We start from the raw sequence: 15290 nt of genomic DNA on the forward strand, positions 1-15290 counted from the left end.
AAATGCTCACTTAGACACACTGTGTATAACGATTTGGTAATTAGTTAATCTTAAAACGCAGCTTTACATCTTTCAGTGGAAAGTGAGAAGAGGCCAGCAGTCCAGATGGGGACCGGACTGTTGTAAAGCGCAGAGTATTAACATTAACGGTACACTGCGGATCAAAGGGTTTAAGGGGCACGGTTTTCCTTCCATTTTAACGAAGTCGGGGCTCAGAACCAGTTACTTCCGCCCACATCTCAAGGGCAGCGAGAATGCCGTTGCCCACATGACCTGCGAGGAGAAAATCAGCGACTACTGGGAAACCAGGAAACAACCACAAGCCCCGTATTCTGGGGTCAAAAAGACGCGATGGCATATTTACTTAACAAGCATGTGTGCCATAGTGCTTACTATTAGCTCAGCTCTGTTCTGAGCATGTATTTTCTCTGATACAAGTATTGATTCATGTAATCTTCATAACAACCCCATTTTACGGATTAGGAAACTGAGGCACAGAGAGGGGAAGTAACTTGCCCAAGGCCACACACTAATAGGTCGTGGAGCCCAGAATTAAACCCAGGCCATCAGGCTCTGAGGCCACCTGCTCCACCTCTGCCCTCTGCCTGCCTTTCAGGGGAAGAAACGGCATGAATTCTGCCCTCCATTCTGCATTTCGTTTGCAGCGTGCCCTTGGGTGAGTGACTTTACCTCCCAGCTGGGGTTTCTTCCTCTTTAAAAGAGAACTGGACTCTCAGTTCTCTGAGCTCCCTGAAAGCCCCTACGTGGCACGTCTGAAGTCAGGCCACCCCCAGCTCTGAGGACCCATGAGGCCATCTGGGTTCAGCCTCACCGAGTCATGGGATGCAGCCAATCCTGAACCAAACCAGAACGTTCAATGCAAGCTTTCCCTAGGGTGGCAGATTAGAGGTGGCCACTCCTACCACCGAGAGGGGACTCTAGCCCCCCCACCCCCACCCCCACCCCCGCCTTGAATCTGGGCTAGTCTTATTGACTAGCTTGATGGAAGTTCATTCCGGAACTTCTGAGGCTGGCTCAGCAGAAGACATAGCTTACCCCATCCACCACCCCATCCACCACTGCCGCCCTGGGCCTCCTTGGGATGCTTGTTCTGGGGGAAGCTAGGACCACATAAGGGGGCTGAGCAACCCAAGGCCGCCATGCTGGGAGGAAGCCCAAGCTAGCCGTGTGGAGAGGCTGTACGGAGAGAGGTCTGACCAGCGCCATATGGTCCAAGCATCTCACTCCAGGCCCCAGCAGATGCAACAGGGAGATGGGGATGAAGAATCCTGCCCCAGCAGATGCAATAGGGTGAAGAACCAAGGAACCAGGTTGACACCAGAACCGAGAACAACATGTAGGGCCCCAGAGGAGCCAGCCCAGTTGCCTCTAGCTGTTCAAGCCATGCCAAGTAAGGCCCAAGGCAGTGTGGGGTGGAGCCGTCCCTGCCACACCCTGCCTGAAATCCTAGTGCACGAAATGAGGAGCATAAGGAAACAGATGTCCTTTTATGCTGTCACATTGCAGGGTGGCTGCAACAGATAACTGAGCCCCAGACGTGGAGCAGACTGGGCTTCTGCCAGTTCCTGGTGACCATATAGGGACCAGGCACCCAAAGCTGACATTAGTCAGAGGAAGAGAATACGCTACCCAGAAAATCCACATTTGAAACAACCGTCTACCGAACAATCTTGCTGCTGCTACCGTGAGTTCTCCTACAATTACGACAATGAAAATACCGTAACTACTAATAGTAATACTTGTAAGTATCCAGTAAGTGGCCTATCGCGTGCCATGCCCAGTGCTAAACACTTTACAGACACATTTTCATTTAGATACCTAACAAGCCATGACTTTGATACTGTGAAAAGCTCACCCTTGCAGATGAGGAAACCGTAGTTGTGAGCGGTCGGGTGACTTGCCCAAGGTCACGCAGCTGGGCAGTGGCAGAAACTGGGCTGGAATCAAGTGGTGATTGCACAGCCCAAACCTGCAGCCGCTCCCCTGACTGTCGAGGAGTGAGCGTCGCTGGCCGCCTGTCTAGAAACCCGTCAGGCTGCCTGCTGCCTTCTATCGCCTGTTCTCCCTTTGTTCCTTTGAGACAAACGGGGTCTCACCTACACAGAAATGCAGGCAGCAGAGGGGAGCTTCTGGGCCCCCAACGCCACAGGGCGTGCCTGCCTGCTCTTGCCGCCCCACACTGCCCCAGGGCACGTGCTGGGCGCTCAGCTGTGAAATCGTTGGTTCACCCACGAACAGTAGCTGAGCTCCTGGTATGAGCCACGCTGGCCATGGGGACTTGGGGGCAGACAGAGCAGAGCAGAAGCAGAAGCATGCAGCGGGAGGTGCTGGGAGGGGTCCCAGATGAGGTCTTTCTTACCTCCCGGTAACCTAACCGTGACCCAGTGGAGAGAGGGTGGTGAGATCAGAGTTCTAGCAGCCAAGGTCACAGCTCCGGTAAATGGAGGTCTGAGGTGAGAGGTGAGGAAGAGGGAGGTGTCTCTCCTCGCCCCCTCCCCTGGGTCCCAGAGCAGGCCCCAGGGAGGAGGCGTGGGAGGGAAGGGCACAGGCACTTCCCTATACGCTCTGTACTCTCCCTCACCTCTCGCTTCCTGCGTCTCTCTGCCCCAACCCCCCCTCCCTTCATTCTACTTCTCGCTCAGGGCAAAGCTGGAGGGCATGGGCCCCCGCACTCCCCTCCCCGGCCGGTCACAGCTGTGCCACGTTCCCCATGGGGAAGCTGCAGCGCTGCCTTCTAGCTGACAAACCCCAGCAGGTCTCCGGGGACGTGGCGACCATCCGACGTGTAGGGGCCGCAGAAGGTCACCGAGGGCAGCCTCCCCTCCACACCTCAGGCCTCACTCACAGCCCGAGGAGAAAGCCGGTGTCAGCTCCCCCTCCGGGGCATTCTGAGAGGGGAAGGGGCTTCAAGCTGCACCTGCCTGGGGGGGGGGTCGTGAGGGGCTGGCCAGACGGTTGCGCGGGGAGACCTCCTAGCTGGAGGAGAAGGCTGGGCCTTGGGGCCTGGCCTGTCGAAGACGATTTCACAGCTGAGTGGCTTGGAAACCACCAGGGCTGCCCGTGGAGGGGAAATGCTTCCAGAAGCTTTGGTCGGAGTGAGAAGGACACCCTGCACCTCTGGGCTCCCCTTCTGTTTTGTGATCTGCACGTCTGACACACAGCAAGCCCCCGATGAACATTCAGCCCAACAAAAACAGCTGAGGTGCCCCTCTTTGGTGACACGGCAACAGTAGACAGGCCCCACTCTTGAGGGGAGAGAGACGTTTCATTGACCAGACGCACGAGTGAACTGAGAGCCCCTCGCTGCCTCAGTTTCCCCGCCGCTCTGGCCACTGAACAAACAGCTTTGCAACCTTTTGGCCACAGACTTTGGGCTGATGCCCCAGCAAAGCATCATTTTAATAATGACGCTTTTGCAAATCAAAGTCTAGTTTTTACAGACTAAGAGCTGGTCCCCCTAGGGGCGCAAACCTGTTGATAAAGCTTTCTACGGCTGTCCTCATCACAGGCCTCTGGCCCTCACAACGCACCCCGACTTTGAGACCCACTGCTTCTGCTGGGCCGTCTCAGCAGGAAGACTCCTACCTAGTTTCCAGAAGGAAACCTTTGTAGTAGTCCCAGCGGAAAAGTCAAAAGTTTGACTGGAAAAAAGGAGCTACTTCAAAAGCATTGTCAGACCGCGAGGTGAGGGTGCCTTCAAAATGCATCAATTACAGGGGTGTCCATTCATCAACCGATAGGCAGCTCGACAGTGGGGCTCTGGATGGGGGCACCAAGGGGACGTGTGGGGACACATCCGCGGGAGGTGCAGTGCGTAAAATACACGCTGGATAAAAGAGTAAATTAATGTGTTTATTACTGCTTGGAGTGTGTGCGTGTGCGCGCGCGTGTGTGCGGAAAAATGAAAGAAAAATGTAGAGTTTTTTCAATAATAAAAAGGGAGTTGCGCTGCGGGGCCCCTAAAGCTTGTGAAAAATTAAACTCGATGGATTCAAACTGTCCTATTTCCACTTCAAAAGAGAAGAGGCACTGAGCTCTTCCCAAGTTATCTTCAAACGCCCAGCACCCTAGAAAGTTTCTTTAAAAAAATAAAGGCTCCTGTTCCCCCAAGCACTGTACCGGTTACTGTACCCACTGTCTCTCCCTCTTCTAATTATACCCCTGTGAGTCTATTAATCAACTGGTAAATTATTTAGAGAGTCATGCGCTGTCTTCAGCTGGTACAAACACACCACATGCAAAGACTTGCTGGAAACGGGCTGGGGTCCCTCGGGGTCTCCCCTCTGCAGTAAGACAGCTTGCAGCTCACCAAGGCCGCACTGTCAAAAAACAAGAAATAGCGTTCCGCGTACCTCCTCGGATGGGAAGATTTACTTTGTCTTTCAACTCAGCAACTCTTTGCAAGGTTTTAACAAAGGAGAAAAGCTGATGTATTGTCGAATCTTTGGTGTGCATTTAGTGATGAGAATATTAATTCCCCCTAAAAAAAAAAAAAAGGCAGCACTTCGGCTGAGCTCTGATCCATGCCTCCTGGGATGTGGACTCGTGGAAGGCTCTGGAAAACGCTCATAATCATGCCAATTTGGGGCTGGTTTGGCTTGTCTGTGCTCCGATGGCTGCGTTGGCTGTGGTGAGGTCTCATTACCAGAAAGGGTGCAAATTAGAGTCTGGAATCTCCCTCAAATCTCCCACCTCCTCTCAGGTTCTATTAGGCCATGAGGGACCTTCTCCAGATAGAAATATTTCAGAGACACGGGGTATACGGGAGGGGGCACAGGTAACACTTGGTAATGATCTGTCTTCCGCATTACCTTTTCTACACACCAGGACTTGCGCTTTCAGGGGAAAGTTATTACGCCAATTAAATAGCTGTTTTCTCAGCTGAAAGTCAGTATATGTGTGGCATGTGCACCAAGGAGTTTGGGCCTTTTTAAATTGGATCACTCTAGCTGTTGGAGTGCTGGCAGGGGCTGGTCACAGAGGTAAAGTGACTTAGGAGCTCCCTGTAACTTGGCCAGTGAGCCAGGTTGGCAGGTGCTGGGGTGCACAGTTCTCCCTTCCGCTCCTGGAGAGACAGGAGATGGGAGAAGCTAGGGTCTAACCTGAAAACCCCACCCCGGGGACACGCCCTCGCCGGCGGTCCCCCAACCTGACAATCCCAGCACGTTCGGAGCGCAGTGGGGACGGATCTAGACAAGCACCTCACACACTTAGAGCAAAGACTTAAACCAACGAGGACAAAATATGCCTTTGGCTGTTTTAATATCTCCCCTGGGTCACCGGGCTCCAGAGAAAGCACAAGCAATGTTCGAGAATGAAAACAATGCCCAGAGCCCGGATAGAAGGCAGCCCTGCTGAACCAAAGAGACGGTGGTGCACCACTAATTAGACCCAGCAATCTGGAACGAGGTTACACCTACTGCCAACAGCCACGGGACCGTAAGTTATGGCCGCAATTCCCAGGAGAAGGACTGAAAATAAAGCAACGCAGACTTCTTTCTGATGGGGTGAGTTAAGGCCCATGAGAAGGGTTGGTTTTTGTACTAAGTGAAACTTGGGAAATGAGAAATGCCGATGGGCAGAGACGGGGGCCGCCTTCCTCGGGAAGCTCCGCATGCTGAGGGTTAAGGAATGTCACCTTCCAGAAGGCCCTTTGGTAGGAATGAAGCCCAGAGAAGGCTCAGGGCACATCATTCGGAGGTGGTGGCCACTGTGGCCCACCGGTGATCGAAGCACAGAACTGAGCTCTAGCTGCTCCTTTGCCCGATTTGGGGGAGAAAACAAGAACGACTGCACGCGTGGCCCTGGTGCTCACTGGCCGTAGCGCTCACCAGCACCGACCGTGGGACTTTAAATGGCATACGAGCAGCTGAGAAGTTATTTTTCCAAAGGCCCAGAAGAGTTTTTACGTGTTCTGCACCCACATAAAGGCGACGGGAGCTCCCGGGCCGTCAAGCCTGCATGACGTGCGGCCTGGCCCTGCGGGTCGTGGGCGGGCCCCGCTCCGTGGCTGCCGGGGAGGTGGCCACGCTGGAGCGCCGCACGGAGCGCAGCTCAAGTCGGAACGAGTTTAGGAGGTCAGACCTATGTATCTCAAACTCCGGAGCTCGGAATAAGCATCTCCCCACAGCATCCAGAGAGGCCGCCAAAAGCCCAGGATCAAGAGACTTAGGACGAGCTAAGCCGGGGCCCTGGAGTCCTCTGCCCGGTACATGTGGAAAGATGGGAAAGCAACAGTTATTAATTTTGCTGCTGATTTGAAAGGAGGAGGTGTTGGCAGCACCTGTGAGGACAAAAAAGAACGTAACGGAGCCTGCAGAGGTCACGGCTGGGACATCACATCGTGAGGCCCCGCAGGGGGGAAATGAGAGGAAGTGGCTCCCTGGGGGAAAGATGGCATCTGGATCTCTTCTCTGAGCTGCTGGCGGCGGCAGGGACCTTGAGGGTGGCCGGGATGCACTGTGATGACCATGCTGCCCGTCGCTGGGGCTTGCAGCTCCGAGGCACGTGGAGAGAGAGGGCAGGGATCCCGGAGAGAGATGGGCAGCGGATGAGGCCGAGTCAGCCGGCAGCCAGGAGCTCGGGGCAGAGTCCCCCGTGGAGGAGGTCCAGCCCCTGGAAAGGCACTGCCTGCCTTCAGCGGTGGTGGGGGGGGGGGGGACGAGGGGGGCGGCTTCTACACTAGGTTGGCTGCAGGGCAGGATGTTCCGGCAGTGACATCCGCCAGCTCCGAGGTACTGGGGCTCTGCCCCCGGGGGATGAGGCCTCTACGTCCTTATAAGAATCTCTGCCCCTTTAGATGAGCTCCCTGAACCTTGTAGGATTTCTGGAACCTTCTGGATTTCACGTGCAAACCACTGGCAGGGGCTTCCCAGGAATGCTGCTGACACCCAGCAGAGATGTCCGACACACACCCAGGGTTCTGAGAAGGGAACTCTGCGTTGCCTCGATGGTCCCACAAGGCGGAGAGGCAGCCGTGTCTCCTTCTCCCAGAAAATTCTGTCAACGGGCTGAAAGCGTTCGGGGCCATGCCTCGCTGCTCACGAGGATTCGGGAGGAACCTTCTGATCCAGGGCAGTGCTGGGAGGATGTGCTGCCTCCACCCCGCCTCACTCTTGCCTGGAAAGGAGAACCACTCGTCCGATGGGCCTTGTCCCTCCAGCTGGCGGGCCCTTGCCCCTGGTGTAGAGGGATTCCCTTCCCACTTAAGCCCCTACTTGGGGCTCTTCCTGGGGAGCCTGGGCTGTTCTCCCCATCCTCACTGTCGGGGTGTGGCCGTTTATTGTAAGGTGTCACCCTTGCATCCCAACTGGCTTGTCCCCAGGCCTGGACTTGGGGGGCGGGGGTCATGTTAGGAAGCCCAGCTGTGCCCTCAGATCCCGGCCACGTTCTCCATCCGACGCTCCCAGCAGACCCTGGGTCTGTCTCCTACTGGCTTCAGAACTCAGGTGTGATGTGGTTGATTCCCACCCCCAGATCTGCACCTGCACCTGAGACCCCAATGCCAGATGCCAGCGATGCTGGCTTCCAGAAGCTGTCAGCCGCTGTCATGAGAGGTGGCCACGCAGAGCTTCCGGGTTCAGTCTGACCTCGTTTTCAGACCCGACTTCAGTGGAGAATCATTTAAATTTTGGTCCTGTTTCCGCTGGTGGTGATGCGGGCGGCCAGACCCGGGTGGTTCCCGAGCTCGTCCTACCAGCCGAGCACTTTGGTTCCCCCGGCAGCGTTTCCACAGCCCACTAATGAGCCCCTGTCAGTGGTGATGAATGTAAATGCATTCTTTGTTATCTCTGTGAGATCAGGATTAGTGAAATGACAGAATTTATTGCTTCTGTTAGGAAGATATGATATTGGTGGTTGTTGTGTCTTTCATTCTGTAGGAAGTGCAAAAGTATAGAGCTACATTGTCTAAGTAAAGAGAAGGTCGCAGAGGGAAAAATTTAGCACAAAGCGCTGAAGATCGAAGCTACCAGGGTCTCGCTCACTTTATAGGAAGTTGGGAATTTTGCACCGTCTCCTAGGTATACACCAAAAAAAAGAGAAAAAAACAAAACAAGACCCCTAAACAACTCTGCCTCTTGCCCACCAGTGAAAAGGCTCCTTGGGTTTATTTTCAGGGGTCAGAGAGAGAGAGAGATTGGAAGATGCTGCACTACTGACTTGGAAGACGGAGAAAGGGGCCTCTAGATGCTGGAAAAAGCAAAGGAAACAGATTCTCCCCAAGAGATTCCTCGGGAAGGAGTGCAGTCCTGCCAACACGTGATTTTAGGACTCCTGACCTCCAGGACTGTAAGATAATAAATCTGTGTTGTTTTAAACCACTAAGTTTGTTTCAGCCACGACAGAAAACAAATAACTTGGCAATACCCAGAGACGGCAAAGCCGTGGAGGGCTCGAGCGTTCCGTGCACGGCTGGGAGGGGGATACCTTACTTCGGTGCCACGAGTCACACCCGCTCATGGGTCCCAGGCGTCAACTCATCCTAAGATGATTAGGGGCGTCTGCAAACCTGTGCTGGTACAAGAGGACGCATCATAGCACTGTCGAAGGAGTGCAAATTTGGAAACCACCTGAATATGCACTTCCCGTAACTTTTTATGTCGAAAAAAAATTCAAAAGTACGGGAAAGTTGCAAGTTGTCAAGGAATTTCTGCATCTCCTCGTCAGAGATTTACCCACTGTCAACAGTGCCTCATCTGCTTGGTCATCGTCTCTTTCTGAACCACAGAATGCTTTCTCGTGGAGAATTAAACAGATTACCCTCCAGTCTGTGCAACGGAATACCACGCATCAACGTTGACAATGACATAAATCTATTAACTTGTTATCCTATTCACTCATTTATGCAACAGATGTTCTTCGGGGTATTCATCACCTCCCCCCGCCCCCCGCCCCAGTAAAGGGGAAGCTGGCCTCGCTGGAGGGCAAGTGTGCTTGAGGGGGTGCCAGGCCCCCGTCCCTGCTTGCTGCTCCCACCCCTGGGCGCACACACCCCAGCCTGTCCTCACGGCAACCCTGCAACCCAGGGTTTCTGTCTCCATCTCGCCACTGGGAGGCCTGGGCTGCGTGGCCGGGGTGGAGGGCAGCGGGATCTGAAGCGGACAGGGAAGCACCAAAGCTGGCACTGGCTTTCACTGGCGCCCAGGGCTCCTGTTCACACGTCATCCTATTCACCACCCCGGTGACTCAGGAATGGACAGACTCGCCTGCCGAGATCATGGTGTCTCACCACGCAGATCACTGTGCCTGAGGGATCCCACGCTGCCTCGCCCGAACTTCACCCTGGAGACCAGAACACCTCAAGGAGGGCCTTGGGAGGGCCAGGGCGGGACATCCTTCCTGGGGAGCTCTCTGGGCTGAGGTCAGGAGCAAGCGGCCTGTCCCCCGCCTCCTAGTCACAGCTTACTCCATCCGGAAAACGGTAGGAGAAGGGGAGGGCACCCTCACGACACGCGCGCTGCCCATCGCAACGGCCCCTCCTCTCCGGGTCGGTTTTCTTCACAGCAAGTACCTGTCCACATCAGACTCGACAACGAGCCTGTACTGACTGCACAGAGGAGCTACAGCCCTTTACATAAGAGTGGAAGAGGTGGGTGTGGGAAACGCACTGCCCGGGGACGAGCCCAGACGTGAACCGGCTCTGAGGTCCTCAGTACCTCGGTCCCTTCTCTGCGGCTCCTCTGTGGACTCAGGAGACTGGAGAGAGTGGTCTCAGTGGTGCCCTTCCTGGGGGTCAGATCTGGGGGATGCTTTCAGAGCATAGGTCACAGAGGGGTCTGGAAAGATGATCTGGTCCAGCCTCCCCTGAGGACCAATGGCTGGTCAGTCCTCCCTATCTGCAAAGCTCTCTGAACCTTCTAGCTTCTGACTACTGATTAAACTGGAATCTTGCCCGATGGTATTTTTCTGTACACCAATTAATGAGGTGGGCGGCACTATGGCCTCTCCTGGCTCCCAGGTTTTTGTTTTGTTTTGTTTTATAAATTTATTTTATTTATTTATTTTTGGCTGCGTTGGGGCTTCGTTGCTGCATGCGGACTTTCTCTAGTGGCGGCAGCTGGGGGCTACTCTTCATTGTGGAGCACGGGCTCTAGGCACGCGGGCTCAGTAGTTGTGGCTCGCGGGCTCTAGAGCGCAGGCTCAGTAGTTGTGGCGCACAGGCTTAGTCGCTCCGTGGTATGTGGGATCTTCCCGGACCAGGGCTCGAACCCGTGTCCCCTTAGTTGGCAGGTGGATTCTTAACCACTGCGCCACCAGGGAAGTCCCCCCTGCTCCCAGTTTTAAGCGTTATCAGTTATGGAAAGCAAGCATTCTTGAGGAACAGGAACATTCCACACCACCAGTGAAATGCATCACGTCCACAGACCCCTCCCCCTCACTTGGAAGCCAAGGGGACCAACCAGGGAACAAAACCAGAGCCTTTGCCTGCCGGAAAGCCCAATTTCCATTCCCTGGTTCTTTTCCCCAGTTTGGGCCCCCACGTGCCCAGCAAGCCTCACACAGAGGAATCTCTCTTCAGAGCCTAGAAGGTCGTGGCAGTCACGGCAATTATGGCCTACCTGCGGTCTCCTTTTCGAAAAAGGGCCGGATCATCTCGCCGTACTTGGACTTGTCTGCCACGGCCTCTTTGAGCAGTTGCCCACAGCAGACTAGAGGAGAGAGGAACAGAAAAACGCCCGTTAAATTTTAAATAGAAGGAAGAATGAGAAAAAAAAGAACCACCCCCACCCCCAGTGCTGCCTGCTGCGGGGGGAAAAAAAAACGTCATTGAAAAAAATATAAAAGGGTTCTTCTGAGTGTGGGTCTGTGTCCAAGTGAAAGTAAGTATCAAAAAGGAATAAAAAAGAAGCCAAGGAGGAAGATGCGGAATGAAAAAGAATGCATTTGGCAAAGAACATATTAAAAATGGACGGTGTGGAGAAGACGTAACAAGGAATGTCACCACCAGAGAAGGCCCCGCGGGGCCTCGGCGACACCCAGGATTGCTGGCCCCAGCCCCGGAGGGTGTTGAGAGCGAACGTTCTGGCGGAGAACCGCGTGGACCTGCGTGACATCCATGTTCACGCTGTTATCACGCAGGGGAGGGTGGGGACGCTTCTTGTTTCCATAGCCCCCTGGGATGACGGCTCCAAAGACGTCATCAGTTTGTATCACAGAGGGACACACAGGTGCCTTCCTGTCACAATCACCACTGTGTCTCTAGACCCCAGGCGGGGCCAAAACACAGGGCGTGTCAGTTAACTAGTGTGGAAGGAATTAACACAGCTGCCCTCTCCTTGGCTATGAAAACCGCAACAGCCAAAGCCAGAAGGTTCCGGCCATGTTTTCATGAGTTGGTAATTGCACAGTCTTACTTTTCTTAACTTTAAAGCTAAGGACTTTACTTCCTGCCTTAAAGAAACCGAAACCCATCCTAAAATTAACTGCATAAAGTGAATGTTTAAGACAGTGACCACCACCAAAGACGTATTCTTCCGTAATGACGTGTTAATTCACTGTGTGATGGCAGTGATCGTATCCAGAGTGGCTGGCAGCTTCGCTCACTAAGGGAAATGTACGGACTAATAAAGGCTGTCAGCTACTGGGACCTCTAGCTACGCCGAGCACGATGCTGGGCTTGCTTTGTATTGTCCAGTCCTCACAACAAACGGTTGCTTTGTAGATAAGGAAACTGAGAACTGAAGACGCTGTACGTACTGTTCTAGGTCACGGAGCCAGTAAGTGGCGGAGCTGGGATTCACACCCAGGTGCGTGTGACATCAAACCTAGGCTTAGCTTCCAGTTCAGGACAGGAGGGATTCACCTTCTGTCATAAAAAGCCATAAAGCTTAACAAAATATAAGAGGCAACTCTTTTCAGGCACTGGACAAGACAGGCATGGGCTGTGATCCTTGAGAGACGGGATACACACAAAGTGAGACCCTCGCTCGCCCTGGATTTCGACCTATGGGCACTTTCCAAACCATGGGTCGGGAGGAGTGGAACCCAAACACAGCAGCAGGAAACAAGGGTTGGAGTTTGGGGCCCTGAGGCAGCTGGACCACGTGGGACAGAATAATGGAGGGGGGAATGGGGCAGGAGGGGTTCCGGAATCTGCATGAGGGTTTACTTGAGTCACTAGTCAATGCAAAACCGCACGTGTGCAGGGGAGACTCCACAGGACCTGGGAGACAAAAGCTATGGGGAAGCTGGGAACTGAGTGGCATCTGCCAGTCAGAGTGAGAGATCTCGCTCAACACCCCAGACATGCAGCTGAGACTCCAGGAAGGCCACGCTTCAGGTGTAGGGATACACGAGCCCTAGGGGAATCCCACCCTAATCCCATAGTAACAAAGACTAAAAATAAGCCTCAGTGGGGTCAGGTTGGTCCTCCAGTTATTTAACCGCCTGTTAGAACTCAATTCTTTTTCATGCGATATTCTCAAAGCAGGATCACACAATCCAGACTCTCAGGAATGTGAGAACCATAATGTCCAGCTTATAATAAAAAACTACTGGAGACGCAAACAAACAAAAATACCACCAGGAAAGTGTGACCTCCTACAAGGAGAGAAAACAGCCCATAGAATCAGATCCAGAGATCACACAGATATCAGAATCTGCACATAAGAACTATAAAATGTCTATTATGAAAACGTTTAAACTTTAAAAGATAATTAAAAAGAACGAAAAGATGGAGAATCTCAGCAGAGAAATGGAAACTATAAAAAAGAACCAGATGGAATTTCCAGAACTGGAAAATACAATATCTTAAATGGAAAACATCACTGGATGGGCTGCCATCAGTGAATCTGAAGACATGAAAACAGGCACTAGAAAGCATTCAAACTGAAGCAAAGAGAAGGTGGGGAGGGGACCGGAAATAAAGAAAAGGAATAAAACCTCAGGGAGTTGGAGGATAATAGCAAACAGTTTGACATACATGTTCCTGGAGTTCCAGAAAGGGGGTGGGGGAGGGAGGGGGAGAGAGAGAGAGAGAGAGAGAGAGAGAGAGAGAGAGAGAGAGAGAGAATATCTGAGAAAATAATGGGAGGAGAATTTCAAAATTTGATAAAAATATCAACCCACAGATCCAAAATTCCGATGCCCAAGCAAAATAAACACAAAGTAAATCACACTTTGGTACATCATCGTTAAATTTCTGAAAACTAAACAGAAAATATTAGAAGCAGCTATGGGTGGGAGTAAGATGCTTTATATATAGGAGAAAAAAATAAAAATAATCTCTGAGTTCTCATCAGAAGCAATGCAACGGAATGCATCAATGCAACAACGAAATGACATCTTGAAAGTGTTAAGGTGGGGGGGGACCCTGTCAACACAGATTTCTATAAGCAGCAAAAACATCCTTCAATAATGAAGGTGAAATAAAGACATTTTCAGACAGATGAAAGCTGAATTTCACCAGCAGACTTGCACTACAAGAAATGTTAAAGGAAGTTCTTTAGGTTGAAAGAAAATGATATCAGATGGATCTTAGATCTAAACAAAGGAGTGAAAAGTGTTGATATTGAGTATATATAAAAGCTCTTTCTCCCCATATGTTGACTTAAAAAAAAGACTGTTTAAAGCAAAAATAATTACAATGTACTGTAGGGTTCATAACACATGTAGAAGTGAAATGTATGACTACAATTACACAAAGAACTAGAGCAAGGTGAAGGGAAATACACTGCTGTCAGGTTCTTGTGTTATACATGAAGAGGTATAATATTAATTCAAGATAGACTGTGATAAGTAATGGATAACAGTTAACCCCTAGAGCAACCACAAAGAAAATAAAGCAAAGAGATATAGCCAAAAAAGGCAACAGAGGAAATAAAATGGATTACTGAAAAAATACTTGATCAATCCAAAAGTTGGCAGGAAAGGAGGAACAAAGAACAGATAACACAGGTAGAAGACAAAAAACCCAGAATGGTAGACTTGAAACCAACCATATAAAAAATTACTTTAAATGGAAATGGACTAAACAATTAAAAGGCAGAAAACGTCAGGCTGAATTTTTTTTTAAAGCAATTATATGTTGTATTCAAGACACATATTTAGAATATAAGACACATAGTTAAAAAAAAAAAAGAATAGAGTATATACTTATCAGACAAAGTAGACTTTGAGAATTTACTGGAGAGGTAGAGGAGCATTTCCTAATGATAAAAGGATGATTTCATCAGGAAGAGATAACGATCCTTAGTGTATACCCACTTAACATAGCTTCAAATTACACGAAGCAAAGACTGGCAGAGAAATAGAGAAATCCACGCTTAAAGAGTTGGAGATTTTAACGCACCTCTCAGTTACTGAAATAACAAGTAGAGAGAAATCATTAAGGACGCAGAAGAAGTGAACAACACCATCAAACATCTTATCCTCATTGACATTCTTAGAGCATAATATTCAACAAAAGCAGGATACATATTCTTTTCAAGTGCACGTGGAATTCACCAACAGAGAGCATATGCTGGTCCATAAAAAGTATCAATACATTTCAAAGGATTGAAATCATATAGGGTATGTTCTTTGACCAAAATAGAATTAAAGAAACAAAGAAAAAAAAATCTGGAAAATTCCCAGATATTTGGGAAGTAAGCAATACACTTCTAAATAATACATGGGTCAAAAAAGAAACCACAAAGGAGATCAGAAAATATTTTGAACTGAATGATAAAACACAACACATTAAAATTTGGGGAGATGCAGCTAAAGAAGTGTTTGGAGAAAAGCGTGTAACAGTAATGTTTATATTAGGAAAGAATGGTTTAAAACTCCTGTCTACAGCCACTTCATTCTGCAAGATCCTATGAAGACAGTACTGTTAACAGTCTGCTCTTCCTAGAGGTTCCAAGTACTAAGGCTTTAGACACACATGACCTGGGACAGCGTTGGGAGGAGCCCCGCCTCACCTCATTCCTTCCCCCAGCAGGGCCCACCTCCATCCTGAAGGGCCTCTCTTCTTCTTTCTACATGTTCCCTCTCTGTGTACCAAATAACATGCACTGCATATAGCAAGCACTTAGTGAGTAAAATTAATAGTATTTTAATAAAATGCTCCATGGTTGTTCCTTGTCAGAAAATTCATGCTCGGTGCAGGGAAAAAAAAAAAAAGTCAGAACTGTGTAATACGTGATTCTACAGAGATAACCAGTTTGGTCCTTCAGCTGTTTTCTTGAACATAGATTAACACATTTTTTTGAACAAAAATGAGATCATTCGGGCTTCCTTGGTGGCACGGTGGATTAGAATCTGCCTGCCGATGCAGGGGACACGGG

The 15290-nt window shown here is 50.7% G+C and overlaps 1 protein-coding gene across 2 annotated transcripts in view; it reads right to left on the reverse strand.

Moving 5' to 3' along the window:
- AK8 (adenylate kinase 8) overlaps positions 1-15290 on the reverse strand; it is a 126575-nt gene that overhangs the window by 61594 nt on the left and 49691 nt on the right. For both annotated transcript variants that reach the window (XM_065879311.1, XM_065879312.1), the window contains one exon: positions 10581-10670. In XM_065879311.1, coding sequence (XP_065735383.1) covers positions 10581-10670 — 90 coding nt within the window. The remainder of the gene's footprint in view (positions 1-10580; positions 10671-15290) is intronic.

Source organism: Phocoena phocoena, chromosome 6 (genome assembly GCF_963924675.1).
Source record: "Phocoena phocoena chromosome 6, mPhoPho1.1, whole genome shotgun sequence".
In the NCBI taxonomy this organism is placed as follows: Eukaryota; Metazoa; Chordata; class Mammalia; order Artiodactyla; family Phocoenidae; genus Phocoena; species Phocoena phocoena.